This window comes from Ictidomys tridecemlineatus, chromosome 15 (genome assembly GCF_052094955.1).
Source record: "Ictidomys tridecemlineatus isolate mIctTri1 chromosome 15, mIctTri1.hap1, whole genome shotgun sequence".
Classification (NCBI taxonomy): domain Eukaryota; kingdom Metazoa; phylum Chordata; class Mammalia; order Rodentia; family Sciuridae; genus Ictidomys; species Ictidomys tridecemlineatus.
In genome coordinates this window covers 48,560,164-48,587,290 of record NC_135491.1, presented here as the reverse complement: position 1 = coordinate 48,587,290, position 27,127 = coordinate 48,560,164, and the positions used below count along the sequence as shown (strand labels likewise).

At 41.8% G+C, this 27,127-nt stretch overlaps 1 protein-coding gene across 1 annotated transcript; it reads right to left on the bottom strand.

Moving 5' to 3' along the window:
* Positions 1–709: 709 nt before the first annotated feature.
* On the bottom strand, positions 710–26,552 carry Znf23 (zinc finger protein 23). The gene is given in 8 exon segments (XM_078032630.1): positions 710–988; positions 1,863–2,048; positions 5,087–14,270; positions 14,272–15,890; positions 19,382–19,429; positions 19,994–20,120; positions 22,479–22,543; positions 26,023–26,552. Coding segments are annotated over 5 exon segments (1,950 nt in total). The 5' UTR covers positions 22,512–22,543; positions 26,023–26,552; the 3' UTR covers positions 710–988; positions 1,863–2,048; positions 5,087–14,147.
* Between the last annotated feature and the right edge of the window lie 575 nt (positions 26,553–27,127).

Genomic DNA, 27,127 nt, shown 5'->3' with positions numbered 1-27,127 from the left:
GGGCAGCGGGAGATGAATCCGGAGCGGGCGGTGCAGGCCCCAGAGGCGAAGAGCAGGCAGCGGACCCGGGACCCTCGAGCTGGCTGCGACGCTGGGCGGAAGCCTGGGAGCCGTGGAAGGTGCTGGATGTGGCGAGGACCAACTTATGTGGAGCATGTGTGCGGCCTAGTGGAGGAAGGGGCGCCAGAACCCTGCCTGCCCCTGGGCTGGGGCACTAGCTCCCTCTGGAGCAGGCCCAGGCCGCTCATGTGCAGTTGGCCGGCTCTTGGCCTGGGCTGGCTGTGGAAGCGGCTGGTAAACATTCTGAAATGGAATGGAATGGGTGAAGGGGACGGATGTCCTTGGTTCCTGGTCAGGCCAGAGAATAACAAACAAAAGTGGAGAAGGGGTCTGGAGGGAGTGGAGACTTCAGAGAGGACAGGAGGCAATCTAGAACCTTCTTCTCAGAACCCTGAGCCCCACTGCAGAGAGGGCCACCAACAACGGGCAGGGAGCAGTGTGATGACATTGGAGCCCTGCTCCTGCCACATGGATCCTCCCAGCCCTGACCCTTATGGGCCTCTCTCCAGGCTCTCCCCTGCTCACTCACTGGTGCCCTTCAGGAGCCATGTTTTCCTTTGAGCTTCCATTTCCCTTTCTGACCAGGAAAGGGCAGGCCAAGGTCAAAGGGTAGAAAGTGCCCTGAGCTGCAGGAACAGACACACTGATATGGACTGAAGGAGAAAAACTTTAATCCCAGCCTGTGGGGGCACAGGCTTTAGTTGAAAAAACAAATGCTTTAGTGTAGGACAGGTGTATCTGGTTCTGAGGCTCCTTGTTGTCCTCATAGGCCTTGGCTGGACTCCAGCAGTTCAGCTGGGGATAGTGACTGCCAAGACAGGATATTAGGATTCCTGGGTATTCAGACCATGTGACTTCATGAGGCTGCAGGAATCTGACTGCTTTCTTCACCTTCCCCAAGCTTAGGGTCTAAACAGATGTATCTTCCCTGGGCAGAAACAAACATACAGAGGGAGAGAAACGTCAGGGACTATCAAGTCAGGGAAGGTCTTCCAGAGTTCTGGAAGCAGCCCTCACCCTGTGTTGACCAAGGAACCTGAGGCTCAGAGAGGCTCACGTGGACATTGGTGGTAGATCTGAGACATCGGATTCTGTCACTAGTAATTCTCCATCTTCTTGGAGTCCCTGCCTCAGTCCTACCACAGCAGAGAACCTGTGGGCCCTGCAGAAAGCCAGGCTACAGGACACACTGTTCCCCTACCCTGACCACCTCATCCGTGATCTGAAGAGGCTGCTCATGAGCTGAGAAAGTTGCAGTGAGCTCTAACCATCCGACCTCTCCCATGACCAGGTTAAGAGATAACATGAATTGCTGCTTTGCCATGTGACCAGGGGATGTCCCACCATCCCTGGGCCTCAGCTTGAACCCCATGACCTGGAGCCCTTCTGGGTCTCACAATGCATGGTCTGGATCAGCCTTATGAGCAAAGCTGGTGATCCAGGTCCTGTCTTCTCCTCTCTGTATAAGTGTGTTCTGGGGGCTCCAGGGTCGTCTTCTACACATAGCCAGCTCCTGGGAGTGCCAGGATGGGTCAGACTTACATGACAGCATCCCTGGGACACTCAGTAAAGGTCCTATACCACATCACCAGCTTTCTGATAGGAGGGACTCCTTTGAAGCACTCAAGACACACTCCTTGCCAACACTTGATGCTCAAGCTATAGATAGCCAGAGTGGGCATGCATGTGAGAAGGGATGACCTTTGGGGTGTCCCATGTGTGCCTCTATGTGCCTGTTTTGTGGGAGTTCTGGGGGACATTGTATGTGGCTGCATGTCTATCAGAGGGTCTGTGAAAGATACCTTTGGGGACCTCCTATGTGAGTCTGTGTGCATGGGCAGCTGGTAATTCATCAGCCACACTGGGAAGGTAGGTTCTGTGATTACTCCATTTTTCAGATGATAAAATGGAGGCTTGGCGATAGAGGCACTTATCCAGACCTCAGTTTTCTCACTGACATGCAGGGAAAATACAAAGATATCCAAAACCTGGAAACAAGCAAAATGATGACAGTGTGGCTTTAAAACAAATCAACAAAATCATGCATTTCCTAAGCAATTCCCCTCAACTGTCTTTTGACTCTCCCAGGAATCCAATTCGGTTGAATTAACTCTGTAGAACCAATTGGGACTCAGCCCTTTCACAGCCAGTGAACTTGGCACAAATGTTAGAGTAGGGCCATGTCTTCTGCCTGGTTGAGAAGATGACCCTACATGAGTACAGTCTGGTGGCCATGCAAGACCAACCCATCCAGTTTGCAAGTCTAACCCATTCAGTTTCCAAAGTAGCAATCCGGCTTTGACTTTCCTTTTCCAACTGAGTATGTAAATCTCTTAGTTTTAATATTCTTGGAACCAATTACCTTGTCTTTCTGCTGATCCTCTCATCATAAGTACAAAATTCATGAATTAAACAGATACTAACATCCCACCCACATCCCATGTAAGCGGTAGAAATAGGTTTCTCTCAGTGGAGTGGGATGGCTGTGAAATAAAGACTAAGAAAAATAGAGCAGGAGGAAAAACCACAGAACACAGGAAGTAATTTTAAAATGGGGGGCAGGACAGGCGGCTGATCTTAGAGATCGGGCTTCCACACTGAAAAGACAAAATGGAGCCCGTGCTTGCTTTACTTATATCGGGGAACATCATAGGTTTTCCGTAGAATATTCTTTGCCAAATAAAGTAGGAAGTGGGCTGTCCAGTTCCCAGAGGGTTAAGCCCAAAACCAGAGCTACAAGAGGGGTCTTGTAGTAAAGTGGAGATAGAGGTCTTGTGCCTTGGGCAACCCAATGCGCATTGGGGAGCCTTGGATAGTTCCCAAGGATAAATTAAACCTCCGAGGCTCCATACCAAGAGAAGACCCTCAAGCAATTCACGGGTGGCTCCCTGCATTAAAAAAGGGTTCTAAGAATTTTTCTCTTACAAACATGAAACCAGTATCAGTCACCCTCTTTGCCACCATTGGGCAGGCCTCAATCACAGTGTGAAATGTGCAAAATTTTGAATTCACCAAGCTGATCCTGTGTGCTGAGAGGTATTGTTATTTTTCCTTGGATTGCTTTCCTCAAAAACTCCTTTGCTACTGCCTTCTTAAAAGACTTAATAGATAAATCCACTGAAAGAGAAATTAGGAAAACTATTCCATTCACAACAGCCTCAAAAAACAACCTGGGAATCAATCTAACAAAAGAAGTGAAAGACCTCTACAATGAAAACTACAGAACACTAAAGAAAGAAATTGAAGAAAACCTCAGAAGATGGAAAGATCTCCCATGCTCCTGGATAAGCAGAATTAATATTGTCAAAATGGCCATACTACCAAAAGCATTATACAGATTTAATGCAATTCCTATTAAAATCCCAATGACACTCTTCATAGAAATAGAAAAAGCAATTATGAAATTTATTTGGGAAAATAAGAGACCCAGAATAGCTAAAGCAATCCTTAGCAAGAAAAGTGAAGCAGGAGGCATCACAATACCAGACCTTAAAATATACTACAGAGCTATAGTAACAAAAACTGCATGGTATTGGCCCAAAATAGACTTGTAGACCAATGGTACAAAATAGAGGACACAGAGACAAATCCACATAAATATGGTTATCTCATACTAGATAAGGGTGCCAAAAACATTCACTGGAGAAAAGATAGCCTATTCAACAAATGGTGCTGAGAAAACTGGAAATCCATATGTTGCAAAATGAAATTAAACCTCTATCTATCACCCTGCATGAAAATCAACTCAAAGTGGATCAAAGACTTAGGTACTAGAATAGACACCCTGTGGCTAATAGAAGAAAAAATAGGCCCAAATCTTTCACCACATCGGCCTAGGATCTGACTTCCTTAACAAGACTCCTAAAGCACAAGAAGTAAAATCAAGAATCAATAAATGGGATGGGTTTAAATTAAAAACCTTCTTCTTAGCAAAAGGAAACAATAACATGAGGAGAGAGCCTACAGATTCGGAGAAAATCTTTACCACATGCACCTCCAATAAAGCATTAATTTCTTGGATATATAAAAAACACAAAAAACTTAACACCAAAAAACACAAATAACCCAATCAATAAAATGGGCTAAGGAACTGAACAGACACTTCACAGAAGAAGAAATACAATTGATCAACAAATATATGAAAGAGTGTTCAACATCTCTATAATTAGAGAAATGCAAATCAAAACTACTCTAAGATTTTATCTCACTCCTGTCAGAATGGCAATCATCAAGGATACAGACAACAACAAATGTTGGTGAGGGTGTGGTGAAAAGGGCACACTCATAAATTGCTAGTGGGACTGCAAATTGGTGCAACATAGAAAGCAGTACGGAGATTCCTCAGAAAACTGGGAATGGAACCACCATTTGACCCAGCTATCCCACTCCTTGATTTATACCCAAAAAACTTAAAATCAGCATACTATAGTGATACAGCCACATCAATGTTTATAGCAGCTCAATTCACAATAGCTAGATTATGGAACCAACTTAGATGTCCCTCAATAATGAATGGATAAAGAAAAGGTGATATATATATACTCAATGGAATACTACTCAGCTTTAAAAAGCCAATCCCACAAAACCAAAGGCCAAATGTCTTATCTAATATGCAGATACTAATTCACAATAAGGCAGGAGGGGGCACTAGGAAAGAATAGCATTATCTTAGATTAGGTAGAGGGAAGTGATGGGAGGGGAGGGGAAAGATAGTAGAATGAACCAGACATTGTTACTGTATGTATATATGTGACTGCATGACCAATATGATGCTGCAACATGTACACTCAGAAATTATATCTCATCTATGTATGATATATCAAAGTGCATAAATGCATTCTACTGTCATATATAACTAATTAAAACAATAAATTTTTTAAAAGCCTTATTAAAATTATAAAAATGTTAAAAAAAGCCTTAGTGGGAACAGGTGGAAATTAACAAACATGCCTCTATCATGTTATGGTCCAAGTGACCCCCATAGGTACCTGGGGGACACCTTCAGACTGCCCCTCCCTATACTCACCTGTATGGGCATGCTGTGGAGAAGACCCCAGGAGGCACGTGACCAGAAGCAGCATCTTCAGGGGTGAGTCACGGTTCCAGAAGCCCAGGAGAGGCCCTCAGTGCTGGTGAGGAGTGATCTCTTTACGTCCACCTCCTCCTACCTTCCCCACTCCCTCCTGGTCCTGCACACAATGGAGAATCTGGGTGATTCTATAGGAGTCCAATCTTTAAATGATCTTGGATTTCCAGAGAATGAACACTCAACTGGGGACAGAAGTGGATATATGTCCCAAGCCAGGAGGGAGGGGGCTCTTGATGACAACAATGACACATGGCTCCTTCAAGGGGGATGTTTCTCAACTTCTCTATTATCCAAAATGTCTATCTTGAACTGGGCTGCATCTCAGAGGCTGGGGAGCTCCCACTGAGCTTGGTGCTGAGCCATGAGAAGGTGGGGGATGGGCAAGCAGGGCAGGGTAGAAGAGAGGGTCTCGACCAAGTACCATGGACAAGCCTCGGTGCTAGGGATTCAAAATTGGTAGAGACTGCTGAACATGGGTACGTGGGCATGTCTCAGGAGGGTTCACAACTTCATCTGACTTGGAAACCAGAATGGTTAAGAACCGATTATATGTCCTCTGAGATAGCTGCTAAACACAGATCGCCAGAGCCAATGGAATTTAGTCTCTATCTTGTCTACATTACTGAGGGGCATCATGGGCTGTGTGTGGACTATATTGCACATCGCAACCTAGTGAATAGGAGAATCTGGTGTCTGGGAACTTCCAGTGAACACTTGCTCTGGTTGACTGCCCAGATACATCGTGAGCCCTATTCAAGCTCTGCCTGGTCCCACACAGCAGGGGAGATGGGATGACCTGCTGTAGCCACACAGCCCCTCTGAGATGGATGTGACCTGCCAAGATGCTAATTAACCTGCCGACTGAAAAATATCATGAAGCAAGACTCCCCCCGTAACCTGTCCCTGCCTTGTCCCTGTCCCTGTCCCTCCAATGTTGTCCCACGGGAGCCATTTCCCGTTGTCTAGCCCCAGCTCCTATGTGGACTGGATCCATCAGGTGCTCCATCTTTTAAACCTAATTCCGACTTTGTCTTTTGTTCTTCATTAATTATTCTAAACTTTAATTTCTTAGGTGGCTTACACCATCCTTGGCAGGAAGAAGAACCTCCTAACAAAGGACTGGCTGCCTCCCCATAATAAATGTTCTTCTGTTCCGTAGATCAGGAAGCCATAGAACAGGAGGACATTGTGCCCAAGGTCACAGAACACAGAGAAAGGGTTGGTGGGAAAAGGACACTGTGCTTCAACACAGCCAACACACCTGGTCAGTGTCCGTACTGAGCTGGACCCCGATGGGTTTCCACAAGCTCCATATGGAGTCCTTCCCACCCCTAGACACAGCATCACTGCATACAGGTCATCCCACCAGCCACCAGAGAAATGACCTACTGTCTACTTAGGTCTTTCATGGGGCCTCAGGAAGACCAAGGAAGATGGATGCCCTCTCAGTGTCCGCTCTCAAACAGCTCAGACACCCAAGAACTACGGAAGTGAGAGAGCAAGGAGGGCTGAGGCGAGAGCACGCATGAGAGGGAAATTTGGGGAAGAGGGAGGAAGAACAGAGGGATGGAGAGAGCAGGCCAAGATGCCCTGGGAGGAAGAGGGGGTGGCAACGTGAGGCGCCACTGGCACTGGGAGGCCCTGTGGAGAAGGAGTCAGGCCCTGTGGCACTCTCAAGATGAGACTATGAGGCAAGAGAAGGTACAGCACCTGCCCAGTGCCACCCACGAAGCCTCTTGGGCCCCAGAACCTGGGTCTGTTTGCTATCTGAGTCCAAGCCCTTGCTCCAGAGTACCCTTCTCAGTGAAGTGGGAGTGATGGCCCTCTCAGGCCTATGTCATGGGGGGCATGACACGCCAGAAAGAAAGGAACAAGAGAGGAAAGGAGGAGGGGACAGAGGAGTGGGAAGGGGAGTGGCAGGGGAGTGCAGAGAAGGCAGAGGCCAAAGGAGAGGAGGAAAGGAATCAGGAGTGGGGACAGGGCAGGCCGCTTCTGCTGGAGGTGTCTGCTCAGGTTCCCACAGCCAGTACGTGTGCAGGGCCTGCATGGGTACCTGTACGGGTAAGTGTGTGTCTGATTGCTGGTCGTGTTCGGGACTGGGGATCTGGTTGGCCCTTGCCCCACCTGGGGGTTGTGCAAGTGTGTGAGGGTAGTCTGCACAGTCTGGGAACCAGACTCTGTGTTCAGGTGTGTTGGGAGCAACCTGTGTGGCAAACCAGTGTTGCACCTTCTGAACTGGCAGGACCTCCACTCTCCTTCAGGGGAGCAGCCCATGGGTTCCTTATCTGTCAGGTTAGAGGAGGCCAAGCTCTTCTAGGAGGGAGTGCTGGTACCCTTGGTACCCTTGCTCTGGGTCAAGGAGAAGGAGGCTTGTGCCTGGATGGAAAGCAAAAATCACTGTATGTGAAATAAAAATGCTTTTTAAGCTACATAAACCCACACAAGTGCATTCTAACCATGTGGGCTGGGGTAGGTGCAAGAAGGATGACTCTTGGTAGGAGCAGAGAGCTTCAGGACACTGATGACAGGAATCTCTAGGACTTCTGCCCACCCATCAAGTCCTTGCCTCACAGTGTATCTGGGGGCCCAGAGTGGGGACCATATGTGGAGTCACTGACCTGCTCCCTGCAGCAGTGGCTGCTGCAGTCCCTGATCGTGCCAACTCTCAGCTGCTGTCAGGCTTGTGTCCAGGCTGCAGCACCTGGCTTGGTGTTTCTTCAGGGTGAGATCTTGTCCCAAAAGGCCCTCAACCCCATTTAAATAGGTAACTAGAGACCCCTCTCTCCAAGCCATGAGACATGCCCATGCAAATTCCAATAGAGATAGAGCATGAATTTCTCTGGAAAGACCCACATTACAATAAAAGAACCCTTGTTAGGGCTGCCCTGTCTGTCCCACTTCCTTTTCTGCAAAGGAGATTCCATGGTGTCACACCACACTTGTCAACATATGTATTTTCCTACCACTCTTAACAAAGATGTGGTCTGAGAGTCATCTGTCACCTGACCTGTCAAATCTGCATCCTACGACTCTATTGACCTTTCAGCTCTTCCCACTACATAATGTAATCTTTACAAAGTAAGTTTTCTTTTGCCTTGTATTTTAGTTGGTTTTCTGGAACAAATACATGAGATGAAAAGCTTAAAAAGCAGAAAGGTTTAGGGGCTGGGGTTGTGGCTCAGCGGTAGAACACTTGCTTAGCATGTGCAAGATGCTGGGTTCACTCCTCAGCACCACATAAAAATAAATAAAATAAAAGTATTGTGTCCAACTACAACTAAAAAAAAATTATTTTAAAAAAAGTGGAAAGGTTTATTTTGGCTCCATTTCGGAAGTGTCAGCCCATGATGGATTGACCCTGATGCTTTGGGGCTATGCAGCATGATACAACATGACGGAAATACATGGTGGTAGAAGCTGTTCAACTCATTAATAGCAAAAAAAAAAAAGAGAGAATAAAAGAGACTGGAGTCCCACAATCCCTTGGAAGGACATGGCTCCAATGACCCAGGCTCCCACAAGACCCCAGCTCTGAAGGATTTGTATCACCTTCCAATAGATGAGGACCAAGCCTCACATGAGCCTTTTGGGAGACATTCCAGATATAAACTATAGCATATTGTAAGCAAGGACTTTTAGAACAAATTTCTCATAAAAAATTGACCAGGGGCTGGGGATGTGGCTTAAGCGGTAGTACACTCGCCTGGCACGCACGCGACACTGGGTTCGATCCTCAGCACCACATAAAAATAAAATAAAGATGTGTCCACCGAAAACTAAAAAATAAATATTAAAAATTCTCTCTCTTAAAAAAAATTGACCAGGTAATATAACTTTGGTGTGTGGCTTTCTCCAGTCTTCTTCTCCCTGAGGAACTGCACCTGAGTTTCCAAAACCTTCTGTTACAGTCTACTCCAGCTCAGCAGAGGTCAGAGCTGCACTTCTCTCTTCTTAGTTAAAATTCTTAAAGAATTCTTTTCCTTCAATAGTCTTTTTTAAATTTCATGTAAAGTTTCATAAGATTTCTAAGATTTCTGAATTTTGTTGTCATCTTTATTTTCTTTTTCCCTTGGGTCCAAATTAAGGATTAATCTTATAGCAAATGAGGTGAAAGTAAGAGGAAAGACAAAGATATTCCATGGAAACCATAACCAAAAGGGAGCCGAGGTGGCTATATTAATAACAGTCAAATCAGACTTCAGGTCAAAAATTGTTACAAGAGAAAGATAAAGACCTTACATATTGATAAAAGGCTTGATTCATCAAGAAAGCATAGCAGACTACTAAGGCATGAATGTTTTCTGTTCCCTCAAAATTCACATGTTGAAGCCTTATCACCAGTGTGATGATCTTAGGAGGAAGGGCCTATCAGAGGTGATTTTTTAGGCTCTGCGCATACAAATGGGATTAATTCTCTTTTGGAAGAGAGTCCAGAATGCTGCTTTGTCTCTTGGTCCATCACGTGAGACAATAAAAACCATCTATGAATCAAGAAACCGGCCTGCATTGGACACTGAATCTTCCAGCACCTTATTCTTGGACTTACCAGCACCCAGAACAGTGATAGATATTTTTGTTTATAAGCCACTACATTTATGGCATTTTGTTATAGTACCCTGAATGGATTATATAAAATATCAGACCTCCAAAATACATGGGGCAAAAATTGACAGAATTTAAGAGATCGGACAATTGTTCTACAATAGTAGAAGACCTCAATACCCCCACCTTCAATATGGATAGAACCAGAAAAAAAGATCAATAAGGAAAAAGAGGATTTGGACATATTACAGACTAACTGGACTTAACAAGCATATACAGAAAATTCCACCCAAAAAAGCAGTGTACTCCCTGAATACATACAAAACATTCTCTAGGATAATCCAATGCACAAAAACTAATGATATCCTATATGCTAGTAACAAACAATATAAAAAGGTATTTAATAAAACAATTCTATAATAGCATTGAAAAGAAAAAATACTTAGGAATAAATTCAACTAAAGAGGTATACAACTTATAAACTGAAAATTACAAAACAAATCCTGAAAGATAAAAGAAGACCTACATAAACAGAGATAACTTGTGTTCTTGGATTAGAAGACTTAATATTGTTAAGATGGCAATACTTGGGGCTGTGGCTGTGGCTGAGTGACAGAGTGATTGCCTAGCATGTATGAGGCACTGGGTTCTATCCTTAGCATCACATACACATACAAAAATAAGCACATAAAGGCATTCTGACCATCTACAACTACAAAAAAAAATATTTAAAAAGAAGCCAATACTTCCAAAATTAATACTTAGAGTTCATGTAATTTTTTTCAAAATTCCAAGGGCCTTCTTGCAAAGAGAGAAAAGCTGATCCTAAAATTTATATGGAATTGCATTGCAAGAGACCCTGTATAGGCGTTTGATATCCGAAATTTAGGAAGAACTTAAACCTAACAAACAAGAGACAAGCAAACCAATATAAAAACTTGCAAAGAACTTCAGTAGAATTTCTCTAAAGATACACAAGTGGGCAACAAAGTACACAAAAAGCTCCTCAACATCATTCATCATTAGTAAAATGCAAATAAAACTAGAATGAGATAACAACTCATGCCCACTGGGATGGCTATGAGAAAAAACATATTAGAAAATAATGAGTGTTAGTGAGATTATGAAGAAATTGGAACTTTCATAAACACTTAAGGAAATATAAAATGTTGCAGTGTCACCAAGCATACAGGTCCTGGGTTCAATTCCCAGTACCAAAACCAAACAAAAATAAAACACACATTTATTCAACATATGTACATCAACTGATGTATGGATAAACAAAGATGTAATCTATCCATCAATGGAATATCAATACACAGTATTAACATATACTATAATATGAATGAACCTAGAAAACAAATTACACTAAGTATGAGACTCCAAGTAACATATCGTATGCAATATGAAATATCCAGAATGGGAAAGTCCATAAAGACAGAGAGCAGATTAGTGGTTGCCAAGGTTTGGGATGTGGGGGAAAAAAAGAGTGACTGTTTCATAAGTATGGGATTTCCTTTTGGGGTGGTAAAAGAGTTCAAGACCTAGGTAGTGATGATGGTTGCACAACATTGAGTATATTAAATGTCACTGAATTGTACACCTTTTTAATCACTTTTATGTGCATTTTATCACAATTTTTACTTTTTTCACCTTTTAAAGTTTTGAGTGAATGGGATTTGGTGTTACATATTTGTACATGCCCAAAATATCACAATATAATTTGGTCAATATCATTCCCCAGTATTTCCCCTTCCCCTAGTTCCTTTCCTCTGTTCTACTGATCTCCCTGGCCTTTGTCCTTTTTCCTCTCTAGCTTCCACCTATGACAGAAAACATACAACCCTTGACCTTCCACGTTTGGTTTGTTTTGCTTAATATAATATTCACAAGCTCCATCCATTTTCCTGCAAATGATATAACTAAAAATCAAGAGTAATAATAAAAAATTATGTAAACCAAGTCATTTGATTTTTGCCTATGGCATAATAAGAAATACATTTGATATTTTTTCCCCATTTCTGGCATAAGAGCTCCTAAAACCATTGGAATTTCCTGATTTGTGTGAAAGAAGAATGTTATTCATAATGAGCTCTCTTCAATCACAGCTGAGTTTATGTTAATAAAGTGACCTTAGTGGCCCCCTAGTAGCTTCAAGACTGGTTGCCAGAGGAATCAACCATAGGCTTAAAAGGATAGAGACTTTCAGCCCCACCCTCTGACCTGTGGGAAGGAGAGACTGAATTATTCACCAGTGGCCAAATATCTAGTTAATCATAGGCACATAATGAAATCTCCATAAAAACTCCAAATGAGTTGTTTCTGGAATGGAGAATGTGTTCATGTACCAGTAGTGGTACACCCCAACCTATGAGGACAAAAGCTCCCACACCTGAGATCCCTATAGACCTTGCCCTAAGTACCTCATCATCTGGCTGTTCACTTGTACCCTTTATGATGTCCTTTATAACAACTGGAAATTGTCAAGTGTTCCCCTCAGTTCTGTGAGCTGTAGTAGGAACATGAGCAAAGGATCATGGGAACCCTCAATTTGTAGTCAAGTTAGTCAGAAGTGGGGTAACTTGGGGACCCCCTTCATAAGATGGGTACCTAAAGTAGGAAGAGTCTAAGGCTTTATTCCAAGCAGTGTCAAAATTGATTTACATTGTAGAACACCCAGTTGGTGTCCACAGAGAACTGAATTGTATAGTGTGGAAACCCACACACTGGGCATCAGATTTATTACACAAAACCCCCATCTAGAAATGGACTTTTGATAAGTGTTCAAGGATTCTGGAACATTAAATTCTGAGAGATATCAAGATTTCAGATTTTTGAAAATTCTATTTCTTTTTGAAAATTCATCATTTGGCATTCTCTCATCTGCTTTCCTGCTCAGCCACAACTTGTCATAGCTGAGGAGAGGGTGGTCTCCCAGGTAGGACAACCCTTTTCAGTTCTCCACCCTCCTCACTACTCATTGTTACTGAGTATCTTCACTCTTTATCTCACCCTTGTAGGATAAGGAACTTTGCCTACAGAACTTTTGAGGAGTTGGCAGTCTCACTGACCAGCAATTGCTTATCCTCATGTAGCCACGGAGGACACCCAAACATGAATACCTGAAGAAACAGAAATACTTCCAGTTTAAGTATCTAAATAATTGTTCTGCATTGTTTTGCATGGGGGGGGGGAGTTCTCTTGTCCTTGCATCTTGCTTGAGTTTTTCCTAGTTGGGCCTCTTATTCTTCAGCTTCCTGAAAGCTTGAGTATTCTTTTAATTGCTTAGAAATTTTTAAAGGGGTGGGAGATTATCTTCAAAACAATATCTTTGGACTTCCAAGATTTTCATGGAGTCAGAGATCTTAAAATGCACTAATAAGAATGGGAATCCAAGGTAGACACCTCCCTTCAGGACCTCAAGAATAATGTTTGTAGGGAAGTACCTGTAACAGAAGTAACAGGAACCCTTTAATATGATTTTGCTGAAAACAACTTGTTGCTTTTTATTTCTATCAAGGGCATCTATAGTAAACCTCATTTTTGAGGGCTGAAGGATATTTGAGACGTGTGTGTGTGTGTGTGTGCGCGTGCATGCCTGCATATAAGCAAATACTAATCTCTCCTTATAGTACTACTGATAAAACAGCTTTTCTTGCTTTAATAGTCATTTTTATATTTTTAAAAGCTGCCTGCTAATGTCATTTGAAGGTTTTTATTGTTACTTATCTTTCAATTGTAAAACTTCCCTATATATTAGATATTACACTTTCTTATCACAAATTTTACAAATGTATTTCCACATTTTGTGTTTTATCTTTTAGCCTTATTTGGGATTATTTAAAACAAAAATGTACAGAAAACTTTAATTCTGAATGATCAGTTTATCAATATTTTCCTTATTGCTGGCTTTTTAGCTTTCATTTGAAGCTTTGAAATGCTGCCTCTATTTCATAAAAATATTCACTTGTTTTCCTTTCTAAAGGAAATTTTTATTGTTTTTCCTCTTTACAAAAGTAATGCATGCTTGTTGCCAAAAATTAAACAGAAATTAATTAATTTAGGTACAGTGAACATCTTTAAAAAATGGGTTTTCCTATGCAAGAACAAGGCTTCTCTTCTCCACTTATTCAAGTTTCTTCTGGTGGCCCTCAGTGGATAATTATAATTTTCTCCACACAGGTCCTACAAAATAATTATTTATACCTAGAAAATCACTTTTCTTGATGTTGCTAGGAGTGAGATATTTTCTTTAATCTTGTTTCCTGATTGGCTGTCATCACAAAACAATGTTATACATTTTTTAGATATTACTTTTTAACTGACTATACACTCCTGATTAAAAACTGAATAAAACAGGAGATGTTCCCATGAGAAGACTGCTGTATTCATTTCTTTTTCAAGGTATTTCCCCAGGGTGAATCTGATGATACATAATCCATTTCAATATTAGTCTTCAGTTTTCTACATCATTCTCACTATTAGGATTTTCCTTCATTATGGACACTCTGATGTTGCCTAAGTTGAAAGCTAAATCTGAAGGCTTTCCCACACACATTACACACATAAGGTTTCTTCCAAGTGTGGACAGTCTGGTGTATAATATAGTCAGAACTAAAGCTGAAGCCTTTGCCACACTCCCCACATCGGAAAGGTTTCTCCCCAGTGTGGCTTCTCTGATGCCGAATTAGATAGGCATTAACATGAAAGGCTTTTCCACATTCTTTGCATTGAAAGGGTTTCTCTCCAGTATGGATTCTCTGGTGGACAATATAGTAATAACTACAACTGAATGATTTCTCACATTCCATACATTTAAAAGGTTTCTCCCCAGTATGTATTCGCAGATGCCTCGTTAACTTGGCATTGACACTGAAGGCTTTTCCACATTCCTTACATTGATAAGGCTTTTCTCCAGTATGGATTCGATGATGATCAAGTAGCTTTCTTTTAGAGGTAAAGCATTTCCCACATTCATTACATTCAAAGGGTTTCTCCCCAGTGTGAATTCTCTGATGCTGCACTAGTTTTGCACTAACATTGAAGGCCTTTCCACACTCATTACACTCATAGGGTTTCTCCCCAGTGTGGATTCTCAGATGCTGCCGAAGTTGGTAATTACACCTAAAGGCTTTCCTACATTCATTACATTCATAGGGCTTCTCACCAGTATGGATTCTCTGGTGCTGAATTAACCTCCCTTTGATATTAAAGGCTTTTCCACATTCATTGCACTGATAGGGTTTCTCACCTGTGTGTATTCTCTGATGCTGAATGAGTTTTGCATTATTATTGAAGGCTTTCCCACACTCTTTACACTGAAAGGGCTTCTCTCCAGTATGGACACTTTGATGCTGTCTAAGCTGGGAGCTGCACCTGAAGTTTTTCCCACACTCACTACATTCATAAGGTTTCTCTCCAGTGTGGATTCTCTGATGTTGAATTAACTTTGCATTAGCATTAAAAGCCTTCCCACAGTCATTACACTGATAAGGTTTCTCCCCGGTGTGGACTCTCTGATGTGTGATATATGCAGAACTACAACTGAAGCCATTTCCACACTCCTGGCACTGATAGGGCTTCTCTCCTGAATGGATCCTCTGGTGCCTACTTAGATTCCCATTAACACTAAAGGCTTTCCCACACACCTTACACTGATAGGGTTTCTCTCCACTGTGGATTCTTTGGTGTGTAATATAATGTGAACTGTAGCTGAAGCATTTCCCACACTCCACACATTTGAAAGGTTTGTCCACACTAGTGTAGCTTTCTAGTTGCTGATTAAGTTGAGAGTCACACTTTAAAGTTTCCACTAATTCTTCATATTTCAAAGGTCTTTCTTCAGTATCAATTATTTCATGCTTAACGAGTTTTGTGTCAAAGCTGAAGACTTTCTCTTGTCCTATAGAACCAGGGTATTGCTCTCCAGTGGACGTGGTACGATATTGAAATGAGTTTGAACTCTGACTATAGAGACACTCCTCCATAGGACTTGTCTCATTTTTCACTGTACCATCAGTGACACAGCTGTTTTCCTCCTTCATACTTCCTGCTAAGTGGACTTCCTGTTGTTGCTCAAGCATAAAGGCTTCTGAAAAATCTGTTTCCTGGGAAGAGTCCTTGTGAAGTTCAAATGATGTACTAATTTTTTCTTCACACATTTCTTTGGACAAATTACTGCCAGTCTGGATATCAAGATCTACTATAAAAAACAGAAAATAGAAAATTTCATACAAGAAGCATGTTAGAAAAAAAAAAAAAAACCACTTGTACTATAAAGGATCATAGTAATCAGAGGGATTTTTAAAATCACCAGAATAAGTCAAAGAACTTAAGGTTCATTCATAAGCTGAAATACCTAACTAAGAGTTAAATAAATCCATATATGCTGACATGAAAAGTCTAGGTGAATGAATAAATAAGTACAGAAACAGTACACAGAGGTGATTCCACTCATGTAAAGAAAAAAAAAATGCATGCCTATTCCTAGAAAACTACTTCTGGAAGAATACACAAGAAACTGAGCAAACTGGTATAGGAAATTTAGTAGACTTTCTTTTTCTACTTTATATAATTTCTGTACTGATTTGAGCATGTATCAATATTACGAATTTTAAAGTAATAATTATAAAAGATCACTAGTCACGCTCTGCCTAAGAAAAAGCCATTATCAATAATATGAACATCAAAACTGACAACACTGAAAAAACTGTAGGTCTTGTCCACCAAATCAGCATTTTCCCCATCATGCTATGCTTTTCTATACTCTGCAGTCTTAGTCATCTCCATGACACCGAGTTCCTTATTAATAAAAGAAGAAAATGCTTGGGAAAGAAAAGAAATCCAGCAATATGTGGTAATACTGGCAATGACACATCATGGCAAAAGGAAGTAAAAGGGAAAGAATTTTCTTTCCTCAGAACTTAAATTCTAGGCTTTTCAAAATTCCTTCCTTACTTCTTTTTCTTCCACTTCAGAAAAGCCCTTATTTGATCCACTTCTTCCCATCCCTCCAGAATACTACTGTATTAGCCTCGCCTTTTCCTTCCACCTTTTCCCCAATCCTAAAATCGATCATTTCCTAAAATTCTTTTATAATTTCAATAATCTTTAGAGCTACTGAATTCTGCATTTGTTCCCAAACTTCTCAAAACGTTGGTCCAAAAAGAGTGCCTCTATTTTTTTCATCTTCCATACCTGTTGAACCACATGGAATATGCCCCATAATAAACCCAAATAAGCTGGATTTCCTAGAAAGCATTTTCAAAAATAACACTGGTCTTTTCCTAATTAAAAAATAATTCCCATCTGATGCTACAGAATGTCCTCCCGACCTTCAATTCATATGCTAAAACCATAATCTTCAATAAAATTGTATTATAAGGTGAGGCCTTTGGCAAAATCCTGAAGAATGGGATTAGCATGGTTTTCAAATAGATCCTAGAAAGTTCTCTTCCCTTCCACCATGTGAGGATACAGTGAGAAGATAGTTGCCTTAATAGGAAACAGGCCCTTGCCAGGCACAGAATCTGTCTGCACCTTGATCTTAAACTTCCAGCCTCCAGAAATGTAAAAGTAAATTTCTGTTGTTTATAAATCACCCCATCTATGGTATTCTGTTACAGTAGTTTAAACTGATTGAGACAGCTATAATATCAGTAACTTATAAAAAAGGAAATTAAAATTACCTGAAATGTGGCCACCTAAAAATAACTACTGCTAATTTGAAGCATCTCTTTCCCTAACCATTTTCACTTTTTTCTAAAAACAAATACATCCTATATCAAAACTGAATATTTTTTCTTTTATTCATGATGATCATTTTCCAATGTCTAGATAGACTGCAAAAATAGGTTTCTGAAATTGCTAAATACTCTTCTCACTCCAGAGGTACCTCAATTTAACCATTCTCTTTACACTGAAAATTGAAACCCTCCCAATATATTGTTACTATATAAATGTGTGGTAAACTTTTACACATACACATGTTTGCCTATAACTTTGATTATTTTATTAGGGTACAGTCAGGTTACCAAGTATAAACTTTTATTCTAGAAAGACTACTAATTCATAATGGATTCACTTAAGGAGTCTATTCCTGTTTTGATGCACTTTTATCAACACTTAATTGCTCTCACTGATGATATATATAGGTTCTCTGATAGGTGAAATCTCATTATGATGATCATGATTGGTTTTTTTGTGTGTATGATGCTAGGGATCAAATCCAGGGCTCTGCACATACTAGGAAAGCATTCTACCATTGAGTTAAACTCCCAACTCATCTATCATTATTTTAAGTAGTATTTCTCTGGCTTCTGCTGAGGGTGGACTTTCACACAGATTAACATTTAAACTTTGTATGTGGATCAACCACTTTTATTCTTTGCCAATATTTCCACACTTGGCACCCTTTCGTTTTCCAATTCTATGGTGTGGCAGATGTCAATATCTATTCTCCACTTCATTTTTTTAGAGCATATTTTCCATTTTTTTAAAGTAGGAATATACCCATTTTTTTAAAAAAACTACATTTTCAACCTTTGTAGAATGGACATTTATACAGTTTCAGTACAAGAAATTTAAGTGGAAGGTACTGGATGGGGGTTGTGAAAAAGATTTTTAAAAGAAGGTCAACTCTGCTGACATGGGCCTTGTGCCTCCTTCTCCTTCCCTTAGAGCTCCTGCCTAGAACCCATTTTATTCCTCACCTTAATTAACCTACACAAATAGGTGAGGCATGAAATTAATGTTAAATCATGTTAATCCTCAGTTAAATCATGATGGGTTGATTAGAGACAAGATTTCAGAACCATCTGTTGTTTATAGAATCAGATCCAAACACCTTTGATTAAGGACCTCAAAATATGAATGAAAATGCAAACTCTTGACTCCATCCCAAGACTGACTCCCTGACAATATGCATATTTGTAAGACACCTGAAGTGTTTTAGCAACATATCAACGTTTGAAAAGGAACCTCTTTACTTCTGTTATGTATAGTTCTCTCCCCCGAAGCCCCAAAATAAAAATATTCAATTAAACACACACTATACTAGGTACTTGATGTGTCTTAACACATTTAATCCTCAACCCACAAGACTAGCAATCCTACCTCCTTTTATTATGTTTTCAGAGATGAGATCAGTGAATCTTAGAGATCTCAAATAAATGGACTTCTCAAAGTCACACTACTAGGAAATAGTACAATGAGGAGGGGACCTTGGGAAAGCCTACTCTAAGCCCATTATGCTTTTTAGCAGCTTCTGCCTTTCTGTGTGAAAAATCTGTTAATTTTATATCCACCACATTAAGTGGAAAATACTTAATGGCAAGGACTCTCAAAATTAATTAATTTTGTCTGAGAAAGATAGGATTCCAAAATTAGGATTGAAAAGAAAACAAGGCACTAGAAAAAATATCCGTTGTTAGAATTAGGGAAACTTCTGAAAACAGAATAGGCCTAGCTCTATAAATCATCAAAATTTATATCCAAGAACCTGGATTCAATCCTCAGCACTAAAATAAGACAAAACAAAAAATAAAAACTATTTAAACTTTACTCTGTAGGGCTGGCCAATAAATGTGGCATGTTTATATGTTGCTGGGCAACATGTGCCTCCTTTATCAGTGCAGAGGCCCTGGCCTGTTCTATTTCCAGTGGCCAGTAGAGAAGGGCCCACCAACTTACCTCCTCCTTCCAGTCGTGAGATCACAGCAGGTTTGAGAAGTGAAAATCCTGGTTTGGAAGAAGGAAATAGAAGTGACATAAATTATTTCCCATACATGAGTTCCTAAACCTCTTCTCACATTGCCTCTGCAATGAGGAAGATAGAACTCTAGGAATGGTGGAGGGTAGAGGAGGGGAGGGGAGGGGAGGGGGATGAGAAGGGCCAGAACTTTGGAAGGGATGTGGGAAGACTTGGGAAAGGCCCAGACTATTGAGATTACCACTTTTTGACCTTTGACTGAAATATTCAGAGCACAGAAATCCTTAAAAAGATTCAAAATAAGTAAGATGAGGGAAATCCTGAAGATGCCACCATGGAACAGGAAGTAACTATTTTTTTGCTGTGTCCAAAACACAATTTCCATAGGGTGAATCAAAGTGTATACAAAACCTAAAAATCCTATGTTGGTCTAAAGAGAACTTGAGGTTTGCTCTTCCCGGCAATCCCCAGGAGACTAGAAATAGCACCACTCAGTAAAAGAGTACCAGGTACTCCACCTGCAACCTGTCAGGGACAAGGGAGCCAGGAATCCCCAAATGGCAGAGTTTGAATCCAAGGGAGAGAGACCTTACCCAGGGAGGCCACATTCCCATAATTCTCCAGCATCACATCCCTGTACAGGGCCCTCTGCGCAGGAGACAGGCCATCCCATTCCGTCTGGGTGAAGTACACAGCCACATCCTCAAAGGTCACCGACTTCTGAAACAACAAGTTCCTGCTGCCCTAGGGCCAATTGCATGGCTCAGGCCCTAAGTGAGGGGCAGAGGGCAGTATAAAGGTCTGGGGAGGGAGCTTGTTAAGAATACACTATTAATAATAAGGAAAATTTGAGAAAAAGCACCAGGAAAGTAAACCATGGACTATCCATCTACTCTCATAGCACAGAAACCTTATGCCATTTTTTTTATGCTTATAAAAGATAACATAAGCTAGGCTAAAAGAAAATGTTTCCCATAAACAAATTCCCCCAAAACAACTCTGCTCCTTTAGAATAGTTTTGGCTTCCATCTCATCTGCCAGGAACTCGCATCACAGACCCCCTAACCAGGGGCTCTGTGGCATTTTTTCTGGCACTGCCAGCAGGGAGGCTCAGTGCTGCCTGGGCCAGTGGTTTCACTGGCATTTTCTGATAAACTCTCCCTTTCACGTTCCATCCTTCCCAACTTCTATCTAAAATTCAGTGTTTCTCCAAAAATGTTCTGGAAAGAAGGAAGACCACCATTCCAGTTTGCCAGCTGCTCTGCCATCCTTCTGGTCTCTATTTTTGCCACTAAGCTATGTGGTCAGCACAAGCTGCTGCTAGGGCTGATGTAACTCCCAAGTCCCTTCTAAGGAGCTGCAGTCCCCCGCTGGCTCTCCCTCCTCCTACTTCAGCTTTCTGTTACAACCTTGAGGACTTGAGATCTGCCTCCCAACTCCTCTCTGCTTGGATTTGTCTTCTTGATCCTGCGGACTTCCATCTACCAACAATTCTAGTCCAATTTCTAAGTGTGTCTGTGAGTCCTATATGTGTGACCTCAAGTAGGTCAAGTAACTTCTCTGCACAAAATTAAAGGCCCTCCTAGGGGCTGGGGTTGTGGCTCAGTGGTAGAGCGCATGCCTGGCAAGTGCGAGGCCCTGGGTTCAATCCTCAGCCCCACATAAAAATAAATAAAATAAATAATGGTGTTGTGTCCAACTACAACTAAAATAAAAAAAAATTAAAAAAAAAAAGAGCCCTCCTATATGATACCACCACCCTTTCCCCAAGCAAGTTGGCAGCTCCTCTTGAACTCATTCTTAATGTCAGCACCATCCACAAAGGAAATGTCAGGTAGAAACACGGGGTTTTTCTTGATTCTTCCTCTTCTCTATTCATTTTCCAATCCTTTGACTTTCTACATCCTAAAGACTTTTAGGTCTCTAGCAGTACTATTTAAACAACTCCTCTTAAACAACTTTCCTTGATAAAGCCCATATCTCCTGGGCCAGTGGAATTTGTTCTGGAATGGTCACCTTGCTTTTGAATCTCCCCTGAAAATTATTTCATACATGGCTGTCACAAATCTGATTAAGTTAACATGACTGGTTCCACAGCTGTCATGTGGCTGGACAGTTTCAAATCACACAATAATTCTGTGACCTAGGGCACATCACTCCCCTATGCCTCCATGTCTTTTTGGTAGAATAAATACAACACAGCACCGAGCACAGGGTGTTGTGTTCAACTACAACTAAAAAAAATTTAAAACAAAACAAAATAAAAAAAAACCCACCCTGTCCAAATGGTCCATGCAAGGGGCACCATTTGGATCTTGCAACACAGTAAGCCTCAAATATGTTACTGGGACTATGGAATTCTAGAGTCTACAGAAGTCCATGAATAAGCTTCAGGAGATCTGCAAAGTCCCTGAAAAGTGTTTAGACATTTTGGTTTGCAAGCTTGTTCGTTCATTTGTTCATTGGTTTGTTCATTCATTCATTCATTCATTCATTCATTCATTTAGCAGGGAGAAGGTCAAGAACTCTTTTCAAAAATCTTAAGTCTGAATCACTGTACCCCAAGCCCTGAAAGCTTCACAAGGACATAAAGGGACACTCAGTTCCACAAGACTCCCTGTCTTTCCCCTCCCTTTATCCCACTCCCATCATCACCTCCTTTCCCCCCTAATTAGAGGCATAGCATCCTTCTCATTGATCTGGTCCTGCTCCTCCTCTTCCTTGATACCCCTGCCACTGGGAATCCCAAACCTGTGTAATTCTCCTCCACTCACTTAGTGCATAGAGCATCCCACATGTGCAGCTTCCATAGCCCCATTCACCCATAGCCCCCTGCTGGGGATGCTCCTGTATGAAGAAACAGGGACCCCTGGAATGCAAAGGACCACATTTGCCTTATGGGCTTCCCTGTTGCCTCCACTGGTCACCATCCCAGTCTCTGCTGCCCCACTCCTGAACCACCTTTCCCAGAAGTTCCTGTCTTACAGGCAGAAGCTGTTTTCATGCCAAGGCTCACCAGCTCCCTTCTCAGTTCTCCTCAATGAAACTGCCAGAAGAGTTAAAGAACCCACAGCTCACCTGGGGCCAGGCTGTCAGGAGCATGGCTGCCATCACCTGGTATCCCTCTCAGAGAAGGGCTGCAGCTGAGGAGAAACAGAGAAAATGTGAGGAGAGTCACTATCCACCAGGATCAACACAGCCCTTCAGAGAAGATCTGAGGCATAGGTAGCCAGCATCCAGACAGGAGCATGAATAGGAGTTATCATGGAACAGGAAAAAGGAAGTGATCTGTTCCCTGGCTCAGTGCCCAGGATTCCTCCCAGCTAGGACAATGATGCTCACTTTCAGAAACCCTAGGACTTCTATATGACAAAAATCATATAGAAAAGTATATAAAAGTGCATGCAGTCTAAAAGAATAATAAAAAAATTCATCTATCAACAATTCAGACAGAACATTACTATGATCTTTGACTCATTTCTCTTTCTCTGAACAAACACCATCTTGATTATACTGTAAGAGAATCAAAGATGGCTGGGCTACAGTCCCAGCACACAGGCCTATGGAGTCAGGCTCTGGGAAGGCACCTAGAGAAAGGAACAGCTGCTTCCTGACAGCTGCCTGTTTCCTGAGAGATCTGAGGGTCCTCCAAAATCCCAGTGCTTCCACAGAGGTCTCGACAGTTAGCTTCCTGCATAGCCCAGGATTCCTTAAGGAAGTTGGGCTGGAAGGGAGGTACCAGACTGCGCCCTCACACTATCCAGCATTTTGATTGCAAAGTCATGGACTTCTGAAGTTCCAAGGAAGCACTGACCACCTTTGGGAAGCTACAACCAACAATGCCTCTGAAAGAATCTATACCATTTATCCTGTTCCTGCCCTGAGGTCCTCTGATGCCTCTATGGGACACCTGTTGGGACCTGAAGTACAGGAGAAATAACACCTGAAGAGTCACATGAGGCTCCTCAAAGACGGAGCTTCTCTGCAAGACAGCCTGTGTAGACCTTGACAATGCGTCCTTGTATTGGTATGTTCAATTAATTTGGCTGAAGAAAGCCCTCTATTCACATATTTGAGTCTTTGTGTGTATAAAGCTGCAACCTAACTTAGAACATAAACTGAAAAATCCCAATGTAACTTACAAATTTGTCTTTGTAATATACAGCTGAGTCCCTTTTTTTTTTTTTTTAAAGTACCAAGGCTTGAACCCAGGACACTTAATAATTGAGCCATATCCCCAGCCCTTTTTAATTTTGTGACAGGGTCTCACTAAGTTCCTTAGAGCCTCACTCAATTGTTGAAGCTGGCCTTGAACTTTCAATCCTCCTGCCTTAGCTTTAGCTTTCACTGGGATTATAGTGGTGCACCACCATTCCCAGCTATAGCTAAAGTCTTGGTCAATGGCTGAGCTTCAGTCAAGCCAGGCTCAAATAAGGCAAACTCCAGGTATTAAACAACTGAACTTCTGATTTCTGGATGGCAATTCCCCTTTTCTGTTTGAAAGTGCTCTCTAGCCACATGAAGACCCCAGAGTATTTCTGAACCTGCCCTGGTTCTAGGGTGTGTCTAATTATCAAAACATAAGTGAACTTGGTTAAATTTATCTAAAGTTTTTCTTTTATTTATTTTTTCCTATTTATTTATTTGGTACTGGAAACAGAACCCAAGGTTGCTTTTAACTGAACTACATGCTAAGCCCTTTTCATCTTTCCATTTTGTGACAGGGTCTTGCTGAGTTGCTAAGACTAGTCTCAAACTTAAGATCTTCCTGCCTCAGCCTTCCAAGCTGTTGCAATTATAGGTGTGTGCCACCGCACCTAAAGTTTTTTTTTTAACAGGCTTTCCCTTCTGTTTATTCCTCTTGTTATTACACTGTCCCTCTGACAAATTCCTCAATAAATTCCTACACACAAATCTTTGTTCCATGTTCTGCTTTTGGAAGAAGCTTTCCCCACCTTCCTGAAGTTCCAAGATTTATTCATTATTTTCATTCTTTCTTATTTGGCAAGTAAGGTCTATAAGGCCACAAATTTTCCTCTGGACTATTAGCCACATTCCAAAGATTTTTAAATTTCACATATTAATTACTAGTTTGTAGCCAATCAGCAACTCTGTTTTGTCTCTGATCTAACAATAATATTGCTTATTTTTTCCTCTGTTCATAAGTTCTAGATTTACTGCATGTTTTAAATAACCTTATCTATTAATTTTTACTTCACTGATTTTTAAGAATGGCTCAAGTGTCCATTTTTTTAATGTATTTTATGGTGTTCAAAAGGAAAACTAGGGCTGAGTTTGTGGCTCTGTGGTGGAGCACCTGTCTAGCATGTGTGAGGCACTGGGTTCGCTTCTCAACACCACATTAAGATAAATAAAGTTATTTAAAAAAAAAAAAAGGAAAGCTTATTCTATGATTGAAGAATATGTAACTCCATTTGAATCTAATAAGTCAACTCTACCATTTCTTTTCCACATTAATAAGCCAAAGAAAGATAAACATGCTGTTCATTACAAAGGTATGTAAAAAATTCCAATACTCATGCCTCATTTTAAAAACATATGCCCTAGAGACACATATATGTAGGAGATGTGCTAAAAATATTCACTCTAAGCACTACTTCATTAAAAAAAAAAAAAGAAAAACCTGAAAAGAACCCACGTATCCACTGACACTAACAAGTTTTCATATCATTTTCACAATGGAACATTACCTAACAGCTACACATAACATGAATGGATTTAGGGACATAATACTGATTACGCAAGTACGAGATGACTACAGACACTATGATGCCATTTATATAAAAGCTTGCAAATAATAATACACACACACCACACAAACACACACACGGGTGATACATTTTTTAAAACAGGCTATGATAACACAAAATTCAAGATAGATGTTATCTCTGAAATGAGAGGCTGGAAGATGAGTGAGAAGAACACTGATAGATGTAGCAGCACCAGCACGGTTCTTTTTTAATCAGGTGATATGTCCATAGGTGCTCATTTTGCGACTATATATACTCATATGTAAGTATATTCTTTTTTTTAATTTTAAAAAAGTTTTTGTTAGTTGTAGTTGGACACAATACCTTTATTTTTGTTTTATTTTTATGTGGTGCTGAGGATCGAATCCTGCACCTTGCACATGCTAGGCGAGTGCTCTACCGCTCAGCCACAACCTCAGCCCCATGTAAATATATTCTTGAAGACAGACAGACAGATACACACACACACACACACACACACACACACACACACACACACCAACCTGAATGGGGTGAAGGTAAAGTCCCAAAATGGAATGCAAACAACAGCAAATGAGCCTAACTGTACGACAACTGAATAACATAACCATGGTGAAGAAGTGGGAAAGACAAGAGTTAAGCAACTCTGGAAAATAGTATTTTGACTAAATACTATAAAGCTAAAGACAAAAACAGCTGTATTCAAATACTGTGCTACAGGACGTAAATTTGTTTTCACTGGGGTTATAGACTAGCAATTCTGTTAACTATTTTATTCGTATTCTAGAACTGAGTAAATTCGTAATTACAGTGTAGAAGTTATGCCCAGGTCACTGTTATTCCGTAGCCTAAGAGAAGTAGCGTCATGTTACCTTTGGAAACCGACGTAGCTCTAGGAGACCGTGCCCTCCTAAAGGCTGCTTCGGCTGCCGGGTGGCTGGGAGAGGTTCTGTTTTTTTCTGTTCCCTCTCGGCCCTAATTCATGACCCCATGGCAGGAGCCGGGGAGCATGCGGTCCAAATTTGAAACTCATAGAAGCAGAAGTCCCTGCCCGACCTCCTTGAGACCTGTGATATCAACTCGGGCCACTTCAACCCGCAAGGATTTACCCCGCTGGATGTACCCACACTGGATGGACCCCGAGCAGATCAAGCGCTACTGCTTGGCCACCAACTCGAAAGCAGGAGTCGAGGAGGAAGAGGACCCCTGGCCGCCGTCCGGCTCCTTCTCCCAGGATCGGCCTCCAGGGCCCTGCTGTCTGCGGAAACCCAATTCCGCCCACGATGTAAGGGCGCCCCACCAGCGCTCGGAACCTTGGATCAGGGCAGCGTCCACCGCACCTGCTGGCCCACTCTCACCTCCGCAGCGGGCTGCTGCGCGGCGCGACCGGAAATGCGTCACCAAGCGCGCCCAGCCTCTCTAGCGGGTACCGCCTCTACTGCCCGGTGGTGCTTTCGCCCAGCCCCGCCTCGCTGGAATCCTGTCTGCATAGAGCAGGCCATTGCCCCTTTCCCCGTGACAGCTCGATTGTGACCCGCGAGGGTGGTTACTCCTTAAGGGTCCGGGTCCTGGGAGGGGCGTCAAGAACCTGTATGGGGGCTGAGGATGTGGCTCAAGCGATAACGCGCTCGCCTGGCATGCGTCGTGGGGCGCTGGGTTCAATCCTCAGCACCACATACAATAAAGATGTTATGTCTGCCGAAAACTGAAAAATGAATGTTAAGAGATTCATTCATATTCCTCTCTCTCTCTCTCTCTCTCAAAAAACAAAAAAAACCACCTGTATTGTAGTAAAGCTGCAGATGCAACCAGATGGGCTGGACCAGTGCATTACATGCTGTCATGTAGATTTTTCACTGACGTGAATGTCCAGCAAGACAATTGAATTCTGAAAAAAAATTTCAATAGGCAAGAGTGCCCTATGCATTGCAGAATTTGGTCCTCCTGGCTCCCGTTCACGACACCGGCAATAACCTC